The sequence below is a fragment of the Desmodus rotundus genome, chromosome 7 (assembly GCF_022682495.2).
Source record: "Desmodus rotundus isolate HL8 chromosome 7, HLdesRot8A.1, whole genome shotgun sequence".
NCBI lineage: Eukaryota > Metazoa > Chordata > Mammalia > Chiroptera > Phyllostomidae > Desmodus > Desmodus rotundus.
Genome location: NC_071393.1, coordinates 131,514,137 through 131,531,909, shown reverse-complemented (window position 1 = coordinate 131,531,909; position 17,773 = coordinate 131,514,137). Strand labels below are relative to the sequence as shown.

Sequence of the window (17,773 nt, the reverse complement as noted above, 5' to 3'; positions counted from 1 at the left end):
ATGGAAATCTTGACTTTTGTGGCTACATAGCCAGGTGCATTGGTTAAAACTCATGGAATCATACAGGAAGAAGGGCTAACTTTGCGGTAGGGGTGTCAACCTCATTGTCACCGGGGGCCACGTCAGCCTCATGGCTGCCTTCAGAGGGCCGAATGTACTTTTAGGACCGTACAGATGTAACTGCTCCTTAACAGTTAAGTGAGAGCTCGACGCTGCCTCGGGGGAAGATACAAGGTGTGGGGCCAGATGAAACAGGGTGGAGGGCTGGATTCCGCCCGTGTTTGCCACCTGTGCTTTACGGTATGTACCGTATTTTGTCATGTATAATGTGCACCCTCGTTTTGTGTGCATTATACACGGGATTATTACATCTATTACTATGCCCATGGCATGTAATCATTATACCCATGTATAATGCAAATCCTTATTTTTTCCCTCAAAAATTTGGGCAAAAAGTATGCATTATACACAGCAAAATACAGTAATTTGCACCTTAATAAACCTGACTTAAAATCATTGTGAACCAGTAGGGAAATGCAAATTAAAACCACAGTGAGGGGATGCGGCTGTGGCAGGACACAGGAGCCAGCCCAGGCGCCACCTCCCCATGTTTTGGGGAGGGAAGCACCTCTTCTCCATGATCAGCCCATTCAGCTCAGGGGCCTGACCATCCCTTCCCCTAGAAGTGGGTATGTGATCACTGGTCTGGCCAATCAGAGCCCTGCATTCCCTGGGCCACAGTGACCTGTTCAAAGTTAGGTTTGCAACTTAAGACCTGGACAAAGAGCACAGTGCAGGTCTGGGAGGGGACAGGGCCAGCCAAAGTGGAAAAACCCCTTTCTAGTGGAACCTCCTAGAAATGGAGGTTCTAGGGATATAAGCCTGGGAGTTCCTTGGGACCAGGAGGAGGGGAGAGCTAACCTGAGAATGAAGCCCACTTGGAGCAGAAAAGGGCAATGGCGGAAAGAAAGAGAATGGGAGGGCTCTGAGGACACTGTTGAGGCCCCTAGATGCAGCTGTGCCTGAAGTCCATCATTGGACTACCCAACCATGAGAGTCATTAAGTTCCCATCTTTCTAAAGTCAGTGTGAATTGGTTTATAACTGGGGACAAGCAATCAGGCCCAGTCAAGTGACTGATGACAGTGAGGTAGGAGACACCTCACTGGGTACTCTCAGGGGAGGAATCGTAACAGGAGATGGGCTTGCTCCTGGAGACAATGGCAACCAAATGGAGCAGGTGAGTGAAGTTGACAAGCAACGAACATGAACCCTGGCCCCTGCCCTCAGGATTTCCTGTCCCACCAAGGGAGAGAGAATTAAACAAACCAATGTCGTTTGACACAAGGAGTGTGGTAAACGCCTAAATATTTTCTTGTGATAAGTAACATATTCCATTAATTCTAACACATGCATGTCCCCCAGGTTAACCTCTCTGAAATTAAATGTGTCTCATAATCAATGGCTTATTACAGTTGCAGTCAGCGAGGAAGCATTGACGCTGTCCTTGCTGGTGCCCTGGTGACCTTGGCAATGACTATCCACATTGTTGTCCCTTCCAATTCAGTTAAGTCAGGGGTGTCCAACTCATTTTCATCAGGGGCCACCTCAGCCTCGAGGTTGCCTTCTAAGGGCGGAGATAATTTTAGGACAATAAATGTAACAACTCCTTAACAGTTAAGGGGTTAATTTCCAAGTTAATTTCCTAACAGTTAATTTCGGCCCTTTGAAGTCACCTGCAAGGCTGAGGTGGCCCCCGGTGAAAATGAGTTTGACACCCCTGACTTAGGTCCTGCACAGGTTGCTCTCATTGCCTTTTTAAACATCTTTGAAAAGATGTGCGGGGATTCAGTGCTGCAGTCAAAGCTAGTTCCCGGGCCCAAAGGTGCAGAGCAGCGAGTGTAAGTCTGACGTTGCTAAGGAATGACGTGAAGCCTGCATTTTGTTGCAAATAACCATGCGTTTTGCGCTTCACAGAAAAGGGAAGTGCCCGCAGTGAGAGACGTGACTCAGGTCTGTGCCCAGTTGCACGGAGACAGGAGGCAGGTGTGGCTCAGAGAAGCTGGGTCCTGAACAGGAAGGAGTTCTGGGGGAACACCATAGCCACTGTATTTTTCTTCTATTGTCCTTTTCATGTATGCACAAGAAAACAGATGACCAAATCATAGGTCTGAGTAAGTCTAAAAGAGAGCTCTTTCAATACATTTAAAATAAAAAGTACAAGTGATAAGCAAGCGATGGGGCCCCTTAGAACGGAGCGAGCTTAGAGCCAGCGAGCTCTGCTGAGTGCTTCTTATGAGATTAGCTTCAGGCTTCGAGAATACTGGCTTCCCCCTAGACAGTTCTCTCTGCACAGATTACAAGGGACAGGCTAGTGGCACTACTTACAGGGTCCAGGGGTTTGGATCGCGCCCAGGTCATCACCGTGGAAACTAAAATAAACACCTTCCGCTTCTCAAAGTGGACGACTTCCTCGTTCAGTGCTGTAGGGCCAAAAAGCGAGCGGTTACTTGGATCCATGCAGAGCGCGTTTTCGAAACCCTGTGTGCTGTTAGCGGGACTTGGAGTTGCTCCTCTTCCCGTGAGCAGCCTAACGCCAGGGCGGCGTCCCCTCTGCTGCCTCACTGCCCATCCCCATCGCGTGGTTGGCGCTCTCCCTCCAGCCACCAGGCCTCTTCTGCGCCCCGCTGGAAGGTGGGCTCCCTACCTACTTCAGGCCTGCAGCCGTGCGCTTTCACCTGTCTGTGGGCCCGTGACGGTAACGGCCACGGCGGACATGGTTGGGCACGGTCGTGGGCATTACTGGACTCTCACCTTCATGAGATAGGCACTACTCTGATCTCTGGGTTACAGGTAAGGGAACTGAGGTGCAGTGTGCCCAGAATCTTCGGAAGGACGGGGTGGCATGGAGAGCCCAGTCCAGGCAGCCTGCTGGCCAGGCCTGTGCTCTCCCTGCCGCGCTGCAGGACCAGCCGCAAGGGGGTGGGAGGGGGAGTCCCAGAGCAGAAGGTAAGGCCCTCACGGGAACTCACATAAAGTGGCTGGTGTGGAAGACAGTGATCTGGGCTGTGCCCACGCTTCCCACTCGCCTGGGCGGGGGAGAGTGGCCCACACCCGGGGGGCTGTGGGCGGCGCGGGGGCATGCTCCGTTCCGGACGACCTGCGGGGATCAGAATGTGGGGACAGTGCTTGCGGAAGGGCAAGTGCTCAATTTCCAAAGAGTTTTCCCTTCCCAGGAGGGCTCCCCCCGCACCTAAGCATTGCCTCCCCGCCAGTGCTTTAGACGTGTGATTGCACTCGAGTGTCCTTCGTGACATATAAACTTCCGGACAGAAGGCTGAAGCGAGGTCTGGTCAAACTGCCGGAGGGTCCAAGCGGCAGTTAGGAGCCGCACGTTTTTAGTCTCATGAGCTGATTGTTTAACCAACATGCCAAACGATGTGGTGCCGACATCCCGAGTCTAACAAACGTGCGGTTCCGGCTGCAAGTCGAGACGGTACGGCGAGTCTCGGAGCGATATGTGCACACGTGGGGCCCCGCTCGAGTGTTAATTTTAGCTTCTGTCTTCCTTCTACTAAGGAAGGCGGCCTCTCCGACTTAATCGTGCCCTTTCCCCCCTTCTGCCTGCGCTGTTCCGGGGTGGCCTGATTTGCGAATGTTGGCACGGTCAGCGGCCTTCTAACTGGGTTATCCTCTTTATTTATAATTTTAATGGGTCAGATGCTATTTGCTTGCTCCCTTGTGGACAAGCACATGTCATCCGTGTCTGCAAGTGTTTTCTCTCATTTCTCATGCTTTCTTCTCTTCTCCTATGTTATTTTACCTTCCTTTGCTAGTATTTGAAAGGCAACATAGGGGGATTCTTCTGTATTAAAACATGCTAAAAATAATTTAATAAAACATGATTAAGAAGTGATACATACCCATTGTAAAACCAAAACTAAACAAAATCCCCAAATCTAAGAATGTGCTTCAGGTAAAATGACAAAGTCCCTCACCCCCCCAATCTCCATAGTCCCACCAACCCCTTGCCACCCAGGAGACCCCAATGACAGACCAAGGGCTTCTGACTAAAATGCACTTAAAACCTTTCCACTCACTAGAGATGTAACATTTTCTTAATTATACACAGCTCTATATTAGAATAAAGAAGGAAGCAGTAAAACATGCTCTACATTTTTAAGTTCATGAAAGGAAATGCAGTTATCCAAGTTTGAGAATCAGTTATATTCCCTGGAGGGGAACTGGGTAGGGATGGGGGGGCCCCATGAGAGTCTGAAGGTCATTTGTCATAGCAGTAAGTCCGTGGTTAATGCCTGGAATTCACAATCAAAAGACACCGGTGCAGGTATTTGTATAGATTCCAAGGAACAAGTGGGTAAATGAGGTTCCTTTGGGGAGCAGAGATGGGATGGAGAGAAAATGTAGGGAATTGCTGCTTTTTATTCTAAGCCCTGCTATGCTTTTTAATTTTCAAAAGATATCCAGGTTTTATTTTGGGAAAAAAATATTAAAAATTTTAAGAAAATTGCAAGTGTACATTATACAGAAAAATCAATTTCCAAAAGCCTGGCACAAAGTAAGAACTCAGTAAGCATTAGCTCTGATTATCATTTTAGGTGGTGCAATTATTTCAGAAGGTGCACTTATCCATCATCTGTAAATATTTGCAAAGGGACAAAATGCACAAAGCAGGCTTATAAAATCTCTGTTGCAGAAGATGACACTATGTTCATGTGTTTGATTTGCAGCTTATTGAGTGGAATTTAGGCCTGAATTATAAATGAGCAATCAACCACGGCAAGCCCCCCAGGAGCCCTGTGTACCCACAGAGCGCACTTTTCCATCACGATTTCCCCAAACAGGCACCGCCAAACCTGAGGTGCTGTTCCGTTTCTCTCATTTAGCCAAAATATGGCTTTGCTGTTGATGTTATTCAGGGGTTGGCAAAAGTACTGCCTGCTTTCTAAAAACATTTTTTGGGGAACCAGACCGTTCATTTACACATTTTCGATGGCTCTGTTCTGTGCACAAAGGCAGAGTGGTGGTCTTGGAAAGCCAAAAATGTCCACTCTCTGGTCCTTCACGGAAGAAGTTTGCTGGCCCCTGATTGAAACTACCTAAAAGAAAGGTAATGCAGTGTAGAAAGTATTGAAAAGTAAGGTGCTCTGTGTTTTGTGGCTTTTTCTGGAAAAACGACTCAGATAAGCTGATACACTTTCTTCTTAGCTCCTGACTTAATGAGGAGAGGGGTTACAAAGCACCAAATTGCTAAATATCACTTCACCCTCTCGGACTTGAGGTCCTTAGAGTTCATCACCTTCTTCAAAGCCTTTGAAAACTGCAGGCATTTCCCACAGCCCGCCAGGACTCTCGCTATCAGGGACATTTGTTGAATCCTCGCAGTTAGACATAATTCCTCTGCTCTTAAAGTCCCATCCCTCCTGTGATAACTCTCTTGTGAACAAGCCATTCTCTACCCTGGTTCAAGTTTCTCCCGTGTTCCTTAGCTCCCTTGCAGGCCTCCAAGTGCCTGGGGGGGGGAGGGGTACACTCTTTTTCTTATTTGTCTTTCTATCTGCCTGGTGCATTCAACCACACCTCCTTAAGCAGTTCCCACAGAATGAATAAAGGTCACATTTTGGAAGCTAATATTTCATTTCTTTTAATGATTAAAAATATTCTATTCTTTGGAATAGAATATTTTGTTAAAATAATTAAACAAGGAGGCCCATTAGACTGGGGTGGTTCTGATATATTTGCAGCCTATATCAGTAAACCAAACCTAAGCCAGTAAATGGCTCAAGGCTGCGAAATCAAAACATAAGGTCAACCAATCACAAAGAGCCAACTAGGCTCTTCCAAATAAGGTAACTGCTTGAGCTATAGCCAATCAAATCATTGCTTTGCTTTGCTCCTGGCTTTTCTCTATAAAAGCCTTTCCCCTAGCTCCAGCTGATGGAATACTCCTAACCACTCCCAGTTTGGCACTACCTAATTTGAATTGAGTTTTTGCTCAAATACACTCTTAAAAATTTTAATATGTTTCCATTTACCTTTTTTTAACTCTTCACCTGAGGATATGCTTATTGATTTCAGAGAGAGGGGAAGGGAGGAAGAAAGAGAGGGAGAGAAACACCAATGTGAGAGAGAAACACCGATTGGTTGCCTCTTGTATGCACCCCAATCAGGACTGAACCTGCAACCCAGGCGTGGGGCCTGACTGGGAATCAAACTGGCGACCTTTTGCTTTGTAGGACAATACTCTGACCAACTGAGCCACTCCGGCCAGGGGTCTGATTATCTTTTAACCTTATTCCCAGGCATATCCACCAGTCTGGTTTCAATTTGTGTTTTAGGTCATTCTCAGGTCATTTCTCCTAATGGTCCTAACTTGCTCAGTGTTCATTGGATGACTCTTTGATAAAGAAAATTACACAAAAGTGGTGTTCCCAGGGATAAAAGGGTCACCTCACTGACCAGAGACTGCCCAGACGGCTTCTTCCACTTGCTCTGGGTTCTCGGTGATGTTATAGATAATAATGTCACACTCCAGCAGGTGCATGAGAAGTTCTTCTCGAGAGATGGCCTGGAAAGAGAATTGACAGGTGTTTGTTCAAGAAGCTAACAAAGTACCCTTAATATTCAGACAGAATGACAATTTTCAAATCAGATATGCTGTGCTGAAGAGTCCCACAGGAAACATTTGCAGAAGGATTTCTACTTAAAATGAAATTTTGGCTCTCTTCTGTGTGTAGTTTTCAAATAACAAAGAAGTTTATGAAAATAGCTGGGAATAGACTAAAAAATTGCATCGTGATCTTCGGTATGCTGTTTGCATCCTGATTCAGAAGGGAAGCATTAGAACACTCTGGAAAAGACTGTGGGAGGCATTTAAAACCCACTCCGACTCTGGGCAAGATTATCTGGGCAATTATGTGTCTCGAATCACTCACAAGTGCTGATGAGTGATTTATGGGGATTGTTTTGGAATCCTCGAGATGGAATCAATCTGTTCTCCTCTAGATGTAAGGTATCTTATTACAGTTGACTGTTGGGGATACTTTATTTTTTAAAAGATTTTATTTATTTATTTTTAGAGAGAGGGGAGGGAGGGAGAAAGAGAGGGGGAGAAACATCAGTGTGTGGTTGTCTCTCACACACCCCCTACTGGGGACCTGGCCCACAACTCAGGCATGTGCCCTGACCAGGAGTTGAACCAGAGACCGTTTGGTTCATAGACCGATGTTCAATCCACTAAGCCACACCAGCCAGGGTGGGAATATTTAAAAATACATGAACTTTCAGTGGTTAAAAATATAAAGTTCTTCCTTTAGACAACACTAACTGTGGTGACCACGGGGTTTGGCGGGTCACCCCTCGCCGCATGGATGCCAGCCCGTTTCCCAGTGGAGCAATGTCGCGGTGGGGGTTAAGATAGCCACACGAGGACCGTGCATTCTCCAAACCAGCGTTTGCACGTGCCCGAGGATCAGACAATCCCTACAGGCCCTTGACGAGGTGCGTTAAAACAGAACCTTGAAGCTCAGACTTGGTCTCTTACCACAATTGGTTGGAATGCCAAAGAAAAATGGATGCCTTTTTAAATTACTCCTGGAGGACTACCTTGGCAAGGTGAATGCATCCATGTCAAGTTCAACAGCATGGACTGCTGATTTCTCCAGCTTGTTCCCTACATTATTTTGTATCCAGCTATACTAGTTTCCTAGGATGGCTGTAACTAAGTATCACAGACTGAATGGTTTGAACAACAGAAATGTATGTCTCAGTTCTGGAGCCTACAAGTCCAAGGTCAAGGTGTCGGCAGGGTTGGTTCCTTCTGAGGCTGTGAGAGACAATCTACTCCATGTCTCTCCCCAAGCATCTGGGGGTTCACTGTCAATCTTCAGTGTTCCTCGGCTTGTTGACACATCCTAGCTGTCAGTCTTCATTGTCACATGACCTTCTCCCTGGGTGATGTCTGGGTCCAGATTTTCCCTTCTTATGAGGCTACCAGTCATACTGGATTAGAGGTGCACCCTAATGACCCCCTTTTAACTGGATTTCCTCTGTAAAGCCCCTATCTCCAAATAAGGTCACATTCTGAGCTAGTAGGGGTTAGGCCTTCAACATACCTTTTTTGGGGGGGTGAGGGGGATGCAATTCAACCCACAATGCCGTCCATGCTATATCTCTTTCCGACTAAATGTGCAGAAGAGAAGACACTCTGGGAATGCCGATCCAAATGCTGACTTTTACTTTGTCAAAGGCCTGACAACGTGAGAGGACACTACTCTCCCAGTACGCCTGGGACTGGACTAGACTCAGGAGTGACACATGACAGGAAGGAAGAAAGAACACAGGAGAAATCAAAGACCTGTGCTCCAGGTGCAGTCTGAGAGAAAGAAGATAAAGCATCTATGATTCCAGCCTGTAAGAGCACATGAGAGAGGGGCCCAAGGGACAACATGCATGCTTGTTAAATCATAGCCCGATTGATTTCAGAGGAAACAGACACGTTGTCAAGAGAACGATTGTCCTGACCAGGCATTGGGTGACCACGTTCATGCACTCATTTGTTCCCTCAACAAACATTTGTGGGCCCTGTTTTTGACCCTGAGGATAGAGGCAAAAATGAGTTATACAAGGTGGCTGACACTAAGGAGTTGTGTGTGTGTGTGTGTTGTTTTGTTGTTGTGTTTGCTGCTGGGAAAACTTTTGACAGATAATTATAGCCTATAATGTAGACAAGGGCACACCCAAGCACATATGAAGCTCTTGTACAAATCAGATAAACGCAACATGCTCTGAGTGGAAACATTATCAGAAGGCATCCACCCTGGTGCATACTGGAGCCAGTGGAACAGGTTGCTTTTCGGTCCCCACTCACGCCTGTAGCCCGGCCCCCTTGAGCAGTGTGCAGCCCGTGCAGCCTTCCCCAGCAGCCTCCTGCATGGAACGCACTGTCACAGAAGTAGTGAGCACTGGAGAGTCAAAGCACCTGGAGGAATGTGTGCCCATGGCTCACCGGAGGGGACCCTGGGGCTGGGAGGGCAGGGTGAATCCGAGCTCGCGCTGGCAGTGCCTGGGATGCTCAGAGAGGAGGAGCGGGTTTGCTGAGCCAGGCAGAGGTGCCTTTAACAGCCTGGAACCTTTCCATCTGCCACTGTCTCTCTCTCGCCTGACACCGCCCTTGCCTCTTCCCCTTGGCTCTTGCGATACTGATGCCTCCTATGTGAAAGGCACACATTCCCATGGTTCCCCTTGGGTGGTGTTCCTTGTTCCCTGATCTCCCTTATCCACGCAGTCCTAGAGGCTCAGCCTCAGTGGTAACTTCTCTAGCAGCCCCCAGCCTCCCGAAAGGAGGACAGTGGGCAGAACTCTGGGCTGTGGGAGGCCCCAGGATCTCCAGACCACAGGAGTCAGGGGGCCTCTGTCTGTGTGGGGGGAGGGGCTTCAAGCTCCCTCTGCCTGGCTCTGTAGGTAAGACTGAGAACTCAGCACCTGCCCTTTCCGGGGGCTCTGGATGCTGCTGTGTGCGCCCCCCTGTTGTCGTGCGCTGCTGTGGAACAAACTGTCTGTGTCGCAGAGGCCCTGTTAGGCTGTGAGCTCTGTGTTCCTCTGCAGAGCCTTTGGAAGCTCAATACGCATTCACTGCTTCAGATTCAGGTGCAAATGGTCGCTGGTTTGATTCCGAGTCAGGGCACGTGCCTGGGTTGCAGGCCAGGTCCCCAGTTGGGGAGCTTGGGAGAGGCAACTACGCATTGATGTTTCTCTCCCTCTCTTTCTTCCTCCCTTCCCCTCTCTAAAAATAAATAAATAAAATCTTTAAAAAAGAGAGAGAGAGACAGGGTTGAGGACCCCATGACCAAGAGGGTGTTGGAGGCAGTAGGCGCAAAGAGCCTGCATAGCTTTCAGCTGTGGTGGTCACATGCATGCTGAATGGTATAAAGGACACTGGTCATTGTCTGCAAACACCCATTTCCTCTTTCTCTTTTCCAGCAGAACCCCAATTTTTTTCAGATACTCCTCTTCTCAGCCCGGGGAACTAGCTCCATCCTCTAGCTTAAGGGATGGGCCTTATTGATCTCAGTGTAGGTGATTGGTTCAGGAATGGACATGTGACTCAATTCAAGACAGTGAGACTGAAGGAGATGCTTGTGGAGGCTGCTGGACTCCTTTCTCTGAGACCTTCTGGAAGCTCCCTTCCTCAGATGTTACTGTGTATGAATTAAGGCCCCAGACTGCTGCAGCCTTGCTGATGGCTGGATCATGAAGTCACCCCAGGGGGAGGCAGAGCCCAGGAAGGGGCAAGAAAAGGAGCTGTAGCCCCTGGATCATGCCAGTCCTGAAGCTGGTACTTTATTGAGACCATCTGCCACATAAGCTTATGAATTTCTTTATTTATTAAGCTGGTTTGCATTGCTCTTTTTTCTATTGCCTGCAGCCCAAACTGATATAGGCAGCAAGGTCCTTAATAAAACTTAGGAGTACAAAGAACAGAGTGGATTCGTAGGGGAGCATACATTTAATTTGGGGTATATTAATTTAGAAGTGACTGCAGGACATCGGGGAGAGTGAGCTAGAAGGCAGATGGATTTGTGGGTCAAAGGACTGAGACAGATTTGAAAGGCACTGGTTTGTATGGGGCAGCTGAAGCCATAGGTCTGGGTAAGATGTAGGAAGAACAACTATTATGAGAAAGGAGGGAGCTCTGGGGAAAATTGCATCTATTTTATTTTTTAAAAAAATTTATTTACCCGGCTGGTGTAGCTCAGCAGATTGAGTGAGGGCCTGTGAACCAAAAGGTCACCAGTTCAGTTCCCAGTTGGGGCACATGCCTGGGTTGTGGGCCAGATCCCTGGTAGTGGGCATGCGAGAGGCAACCACACATTGATGTTTCTCTCCCTCTTTCTCACTCCCCCTCTCTCGAAAAATAAATAAATATTTTATTCAATAAATAAATTTTATTTATTTTCAGAGGGGGGGGGAAGGGAGATAGGAGAGGGAGAGAAACAATGATGTGAGAGAGAAATCTCTATTGGTTGCTGCTCATATGCGCCCCAACGGGGGACCAAACCTGCAATCCAAGCATGTTCCTTGAAGGAATCAAACCTCGACCTTTCACTGTGCAGGATGACGCCTGACCAACTGAGTCACATGTGTCAGGGCGGAAACTGCATTTGAAGGCTGGAAGGAAGAAGAAGAGCCAGTGAAAGAACCCAAGTAGAGCACTCAGGTGCATCAGGGGAGTCAGAGCAGAAGGCGGCAGGAGGAGGAAGGAGTTTCTCCTGGAAAGCCAGGTAAGGTAGACCCGTGGGAATTCAGGGCTCATGGTGATATTGGCTAAGTTGTTTCCACTGAAGTGGTGGGGACAGAGCCTGCTGGCACTGGGCAGAATAGGGACTGGGGCATGCTGGAGTGAGACCTGCCAACATGGCTGGGCCCTCTCCGAAGGTCACTGGTGGCAAGGGCTGGGGCAGAGAAAGAGGCAAGCAGTTACCAGAAAGGACACATTAAGTGTCTTACAGTGGGAAAGATTTGAGCATATGTATCAGTGGAAAGAGAGAAGCCAGTGGTGAGTGAGGACCCAGAAGAGTGTGAAAGGGGTAAGTGGTGAGGACAGTTCCCAAAGACGGGTGGAGGGGACTCATTCATTCATTTCGCAAATACTTACTAAGGGCCACTTTCTGCCAGTCACTGTGCTCGGTGCCCAAGATGCATGGAGAAGCAGGAGAATAAATAAGACACAGTCCTCACCCTCAAGAAGCTGATAGTTATAGTCTGTGAGACTCACACTGATAGATGATAACAATGATGTGTGAAAGTATTATGACCGGCCCTGGTAAGTGTGGCTCAGTGGACTGAGTGCCGACCTGTGAACCAAAAGGTCACTGGTTCGATTCCCAGTCATGGCACATGCCTGGGTTGCCAGGAGGGTCCCTAGTAGGGGGTGTGTGAAAGGCAATCACACGTTGATGTTTCTGTCCCTCTCTTTGTCCTTCCCTTCCCCTTTCCCTAAAAATAAAGTATTAAAAAAGAGAAAGTGTTATGACTGATGCAGGTAAAGAATGCTACGGTTATACAAGAAAATGGCTCAGAAACCAAACTGGGAGGGGGGAGAAGTAAAAATGATGGAGGGCTTCCTGGAGGAGATGACACCCTGAGTTAAATCTGGAAGGATGAATAGGGCTGGCTGGGGAGGGAAGAGGAGAGTCCATTGCAGGGCACAGAGTGGGCAAAGCTGTGTCCTGCAGGGTGATGGGAGGAGATAGCCTGGGAGGGACGCCCCTCTTGGAGGTGCTGAAGTGTCTCAGGACGAGGACAGTGTAGAATCTGCCATGTGGAGGTAGCCGTGTGTCTCAGTAAGACAGCAATGCAATGGCATGGTATTCCTGAGTGGCCTGTGGCCGTGCGGGTGTGCTCACAAATAGCACCCGCCCACGGCCCTGAGTGGTCCTGGGATAGTGCAAGGCAGAATAAAGTCCAAATTAGGTTCATAGTTTCCAAGCATATCTAATTTCAATTCTTTCAAGTAGCAAAAGGACAAAGATCAACACCCACCTTGTCCCTCACCTTCCCCAGCCCCACACATTCCCAGAAGACAAGGACCAAGAAGCCTTGTGGGAAGGTCTGAGGGGGAAGGCAGCGCTCCCCTGTCTGCCTTCAGGAGAGGCCCCGGGGGACTTACGGAGTAGGTCTCCAGGGCGAAGTTGGGCCTGGGGGCTCCCGGGGTGGAAATCGTGCCCACGATCTGGAACGTGCCTTCCTTCAGCTTGAATGAGGAGGCTTCTGGCAAAGCTGACCCACTTTCATCTTCCTCTTCCTCTTCTTCTGTAATTTCTTCAAGTGAAGCCCCGGCTACACAGTTAGAGAGAAACTGCAAGACAAGAGACATTTCCCCAATCCTCAGAACGACCTGGAGCGAGGGCCGTCAATGAAGGACGAGGCTAAAAACTGGCCATTAGTGACAGCTGGCGAAAGGGACACCCGTGGAAATAAAATCCATTCTTTAGAATGAGCATCGCCATGTAGCTCAAGGATAACTTAGCTTATCTGCACCTTTGGCAATTCCTCCCTTGGCTTCTTAACACCAATAGGAATTCTACCTTCTGTTCACATAATCATTCCACTCTTCCCTGTCTCATAAAATCCCTATGCCTTCCTTCCCCTAGTCTGAAAAATGTTTGGTCTTCTCCCTGAATCAGTGATTCCTGAAGAGCTCTTCTGTTTGGATCTCAAGTAAACACTGGTTGCCTCTCACTTGGCTTTTTATTTCTAGGTTAACAGTACAGAGAACAGCAGTTATTTGCAATTTGAGAAAGAGAGGTCCTAGTTAGTTAAAGAATAACCAGAAAATCCTGTTATTGATAAGTCTTTGGAAAAATACCTCTGCAAATGAAAGGTTTTATTCTAAAGCTACGCTGTTAAAAAGTAATCAGAAATCAACAGGAGAGAAAAAGTTCTCTTCCTTCCTTCCCTCTAATCTCAACCGTGTCGCCTCCCTTTTTAAATGTTCCAGTGGCCTTCGCGGGGTTGAGAAGATAAGCCCAGCTCCTGACCCCACGTGATCTGGGCCTTTGCGCTAGATTCTTCTTCGCTGTCTGTGCAAGAAATATCGATGGAGTGCCCCGCTGGTGTGGGGTGCTGCGGTCGTGCGGAGCGGGGCCACATTCTGACTTTCATGGGCCCTTTCCTCCACAGAAAAATGTTAAAAGTTATACTTAAGCTCTGGCCGGCGTGGCTCAGTGGACCGAGTGCCAGCCTGCAAACCAAAGGGTCGCTGGTTCGATTCCTAGTCTAGGGCACATGCATGGGATGTAGGCCAGGTCCCCAGTAGGGGGTGCACAAGAGGCAACCACACATTGATGTTTCTCCCTCCAGTCCTCTCTCTAAAAATAAATAATTTTAAAAACCTTTAAAAATTATACTTTATATGTGTTTTGTTATAAAGACAAACACAGTCTTTGACCCTCAGATTTCAGTTGCTTCCTTCTGGTTTTCAGAGAAATGGAAACATTGTGTGGGCCTCCACATATCACAGGCCCTGGGCACTGTGTCTCCTGCACCAGTGAGGTCCGCCCTGGAGCTCCGGGTCACTGCCCCAATTCTGGGCCACTCTGGCCTCTGAAAACACCAACCTGACTGCCACCTCAGAACCTGTGCCCTTGTCGTGACTCCAGACGACCAGTGCCTCGGGCTGGATCCTCAGCCTGCGTCAGCTTGGAGAGTCCTTTCCCGCAACTCTCTGTAAAGCAGCCGCTCTTGCCCACAGTCAACACGGGATGTCCTCGTCACACACTGGGGCATCTTGTTGACGCTACACACTGGTGAGTGTCGGTCTTCTTCCAGGAGAGGCAGCGCCTGGAGGCAGCAGCGTCTTTCCGGTCTCACCCAGTGTGTAGTTGCCTGTGCCTGCCAATTCATAGGTGCCCTGAGTGAGCCCCACCCTGCAGAGGTGATGCTGGCTAAGTTCCTTGTGTATCCTCTGAGTCACTTTCTATGTATAGACGACCTGTCTATCTCTCTTTTCTGTATCAATAGCTATCGAAAGACACAAAGAAGTTCATACTACACCTGCGTTTTTCACGTTTCCTTCCTTTATTTAAAAATATTTTGTGATTATATTGTTTTAGTTTTGTTTGTCGTTGTCCTTCCTTTTCCTCCTTTTCTGGTCATGTGTTTTTAGTCTCTCCTAGTAGCTAGCTGTTATTTATAATACATATAATATCATGTATATTGTTTATTATAATGACATGCTACATAAAAATACTATTTTTATAAATTATATATTTAAATCTATATATATAGTTTTAAAAATTTTTTAAATTAAAAATCCATACATTTTTGACTGATAACTGCAGATGACATACTGAGTTGAACAGTCCCCCTGCTGTACCCCCAAACTCCTGTCCACCTGGAACGTGAGAATCTGATCACATGTGGAATCGGGTCCCTGCAGATGCAGTCTGGTGAAATGAAGTTATACCAGATTGCGGTGCCTGGTGTCCTTGTAGGAAGAGGAGAATTCGGGCACAGAGATGCTGGGGGGACAACATCACATGGAGACAGAGGCAGAGGTGGGAGTGACGAGTCTGTGAGCCGAGGGCCGGCCAGGACAGCTGGCGGCCACCCGAAGCGGAGAGAGGAGCATGGAGCAGTTTCTCTCCTTGGGCCTCCGGTAGGAACCCACCCTGCTGACTTTTTGATTTTGGATTTCTGGACTCCAGAACTGGGAGAGAATAAACCCCGTCGTTTCCAGCCCCCAGCTTTGTGATAATCTGTCGCCACAGTCTCAGAAAATCTGTAAGTCCTCCTCGGGGAATGATAAAATCATGGCTTTCTTTTCACCACTGGGCATTTTAAGATGGAGGGCGCCAGGGTCCTCTTTCTGAATATCTTCATTTTCCAGGGGTGAAAGGGGGAGAAGGTGACAAAGCTTAGTGGGACTCAGGGCCCCAAACAGTGCCTGGCACGTAACAGACGCTCAAACCGTGTGCAGAAGGAGTGGCGGAATGGAAAACGCCTTGTGGGTGATACAACCAGGGGACTTATGTTTCGAAAGTTTTGTCCTTCAGGTGCAGTTTACTTTTAATATTGTTTTGCATTAGGTTTACGTGCACAGCATAGTGTTTAGACAATCGTGTCCTTTACAAAAGTGTTCCCCTGATATTTCCAGTACCCACCTGGCACCAGACGTAGTTATTACAATGTTATTGACTGTATTTGCTACACTGTACTTTACATCCCGGGACTATTTTGACTTCCTTTCGCATCAGTGGCCTGCTTCAGATGCGGTGGGGGTGGGGGGGCGAGGGTGGAAAGAGAACCCAGTTAGAAGGTCAGAGACCTGGGCTCCGTTTCCAGTTCTGCCCTCAACTCGCTGTGTGATCTTGGGCCGGTCCCCTTCTTCCTCTGAGCCTCAGTTTCCCCTTTTTAACAGGGGAGGAGCTGGGGCTGGACGGGTGAACTCATTTGGGGGTGGGTGGGAGGGGAGACTTCCGGGTGGGGCGGTTGTCTAGCCGGGATTCAGACTGGGGGCCCTGGGGGTATTCGCCGAGCCTAGCACGAGGGACGCTCCCTTAGGAGAGGCCCCGACGGCACCCCGTGGCACAGGGCCTCTCTCTCTGTGTTCAGGGACTTGGGGCGGTGGAACGGGAGTTGGGGTCAGCATCCCACCCTGACCCACTGCCGCTCACCTTCCCGATGTTTCTGCTGCTGTATGAGTCCAGCAGGTTTATAAATACCCTCTGGATCCGGATAACTTTCTCCGTCCGGGCGGCACCCTCCTCTTCTTCAGCCATGGTGGGAGCCGCGCTGGTTGCTAAGGAGAAAGCGTCCCTTGGTTGCTAAGGCGGTGGGATCGCGGTTTTGGGACAGCTGGGCTCGGCTCTCCGGGGGCGGGGCCTAGGGTGTTGGGCGGGGCGCTCCTGGGGTGGGGCGGGGCTACTGGCTTTCCAACTCCTCGGTCTCTGTCCCATCCGGGAGTCAGGTAGGTGTCCCCGAGCCCCGAGCCAGTTCTATCTTCCACCACGCCCTGTGCAGGCAGCCAGGGCCCGCTGGGCAGGGCGCGTCCTCTGTTCCTTTTGTTTTTCACTGGAGACTCTGGAAACGTCCCAGGGTCCCCTTGACAGCGAGGACTAAAACTATTGACGAACCTGATGAGAAGGTAAAGCCTACAGCCTTGGCCTCCTCTGAAATGTCGAAGTAAATGTGGGATGGTCTGACCAGGAGGACATGACATAATCTTCTACTGCAAAGAAGAGCTGTTGCCTTGGAATTTCGGGTCGCGGACACCCGAACCACAGCGTGGGTGGTCCCCAGTGGGCAGCCAGTTGCTGCTTGGTCCGGGGGCTCAGCTGGTGTAGGGGTCCTAACAGTTCTGAAAGACCTCCGGGAGTGGGTGTGGTGGGTGGGGTGGAGGCAGCTAGAGGCCACTGTGCCGGAGGTTCGATCATTCACATTCACAAAGGGATGAATGAAATTTAGATTTTGACCTTTCCAAGTAAGATTGTACATGCATTGCCGAGATGGACTGACAAATGGAAAGATGACATCCAGCTTATTTCAGCGGTCATCACATCACAAAGGTCGCGGTGGACTGTGACTACATCTTGCCATTTGTTTTCTTGGAAAAGCCTGATTCTACGGAAATATTTTTGGGCTTTAAACATTAACTTGCTATATGTAAAAATTTAACACATGCAGCAATTTTTATTTTTTAAAATACTAATTGCCTCAAAAATGGAGGTGGCCCGGGAGCTCCAGAAGACGACTGGGCTTTGAGGTACAGCTCTGCAGCTGTTTGCTAGAGACTGGGACCCACCTTTTAACCTTTCCCGGGCTGTTGCTTTGGCTGTGAAACAGGAATAAACCTACCCTCCAACAGAGCTGTGAGGAGTGGGTAAGACAAGCCTGAAAGCATCTTCTGAAGTGGTCTCCATGGTGAAATGGCTTTTTATCCTGGAAACCTTAGGCACACTGCTACAAACAGGAGCTTCGTTTTTTTTTTTTTTTTCTCCACCGCCTTTTCTTTTTCATACATAGGTTTCGTTAAAACTTGTTTTGGTAAAATAATTTTGAAATTTTGCAAACTCAGTTTGGGAACGGCTTGCTCATAGCAATGTTCTTTTTTAAAAAAACGATCAACAATGAAGTGCTGTCGATTTAAATAGAAACATATTTACGCAGGACCAGTCCAAAACTTGATGGAGTGTTTTTGGCATTCTTTCAAATGACTTGTTCGATCAAATATTCTGGAATTCACTAGATGC

The 17,773-nt window shown here is 48.4% G+C and overlaps 1 protein-coding gene across 1 annotated transcript in view; it reads right to left on the bottom strand.

The window, feature by feature from the left end:
* Positions 1–16,339, bottom strand: part of AK7 (adenylate kinase 7) — a 59,416-nt gene extending 43,077 nt beyond the window's left edge. The window contains exons 1-4 of the mRNA XM_024568260.3: positions 16,199–16,339; positions 12,691–12,879; positions 6,480–6,588; positions 2,388–2,482 (exon numbers count right to left, since the gene is read on the bottom strand). Of these exons, the coding sequence (XP_024424028.2) occupies positions 2,388–2,482; positions 6,480–6,588; positions 12,691–12,879; positions 16,199–16,303 (498 nt within the window). The 5' untranslated portion in view covers positions 16,304–16,339. The remainder of the gene's footprint in view (positions 1–2,387; positions 2,483–6,479; positions 6,589–12,690; positions 12,880–16,198) is intronic.
* Between the last annotated feature and the right edge of the window lie 1,434 nt (positions 16,340–17,773).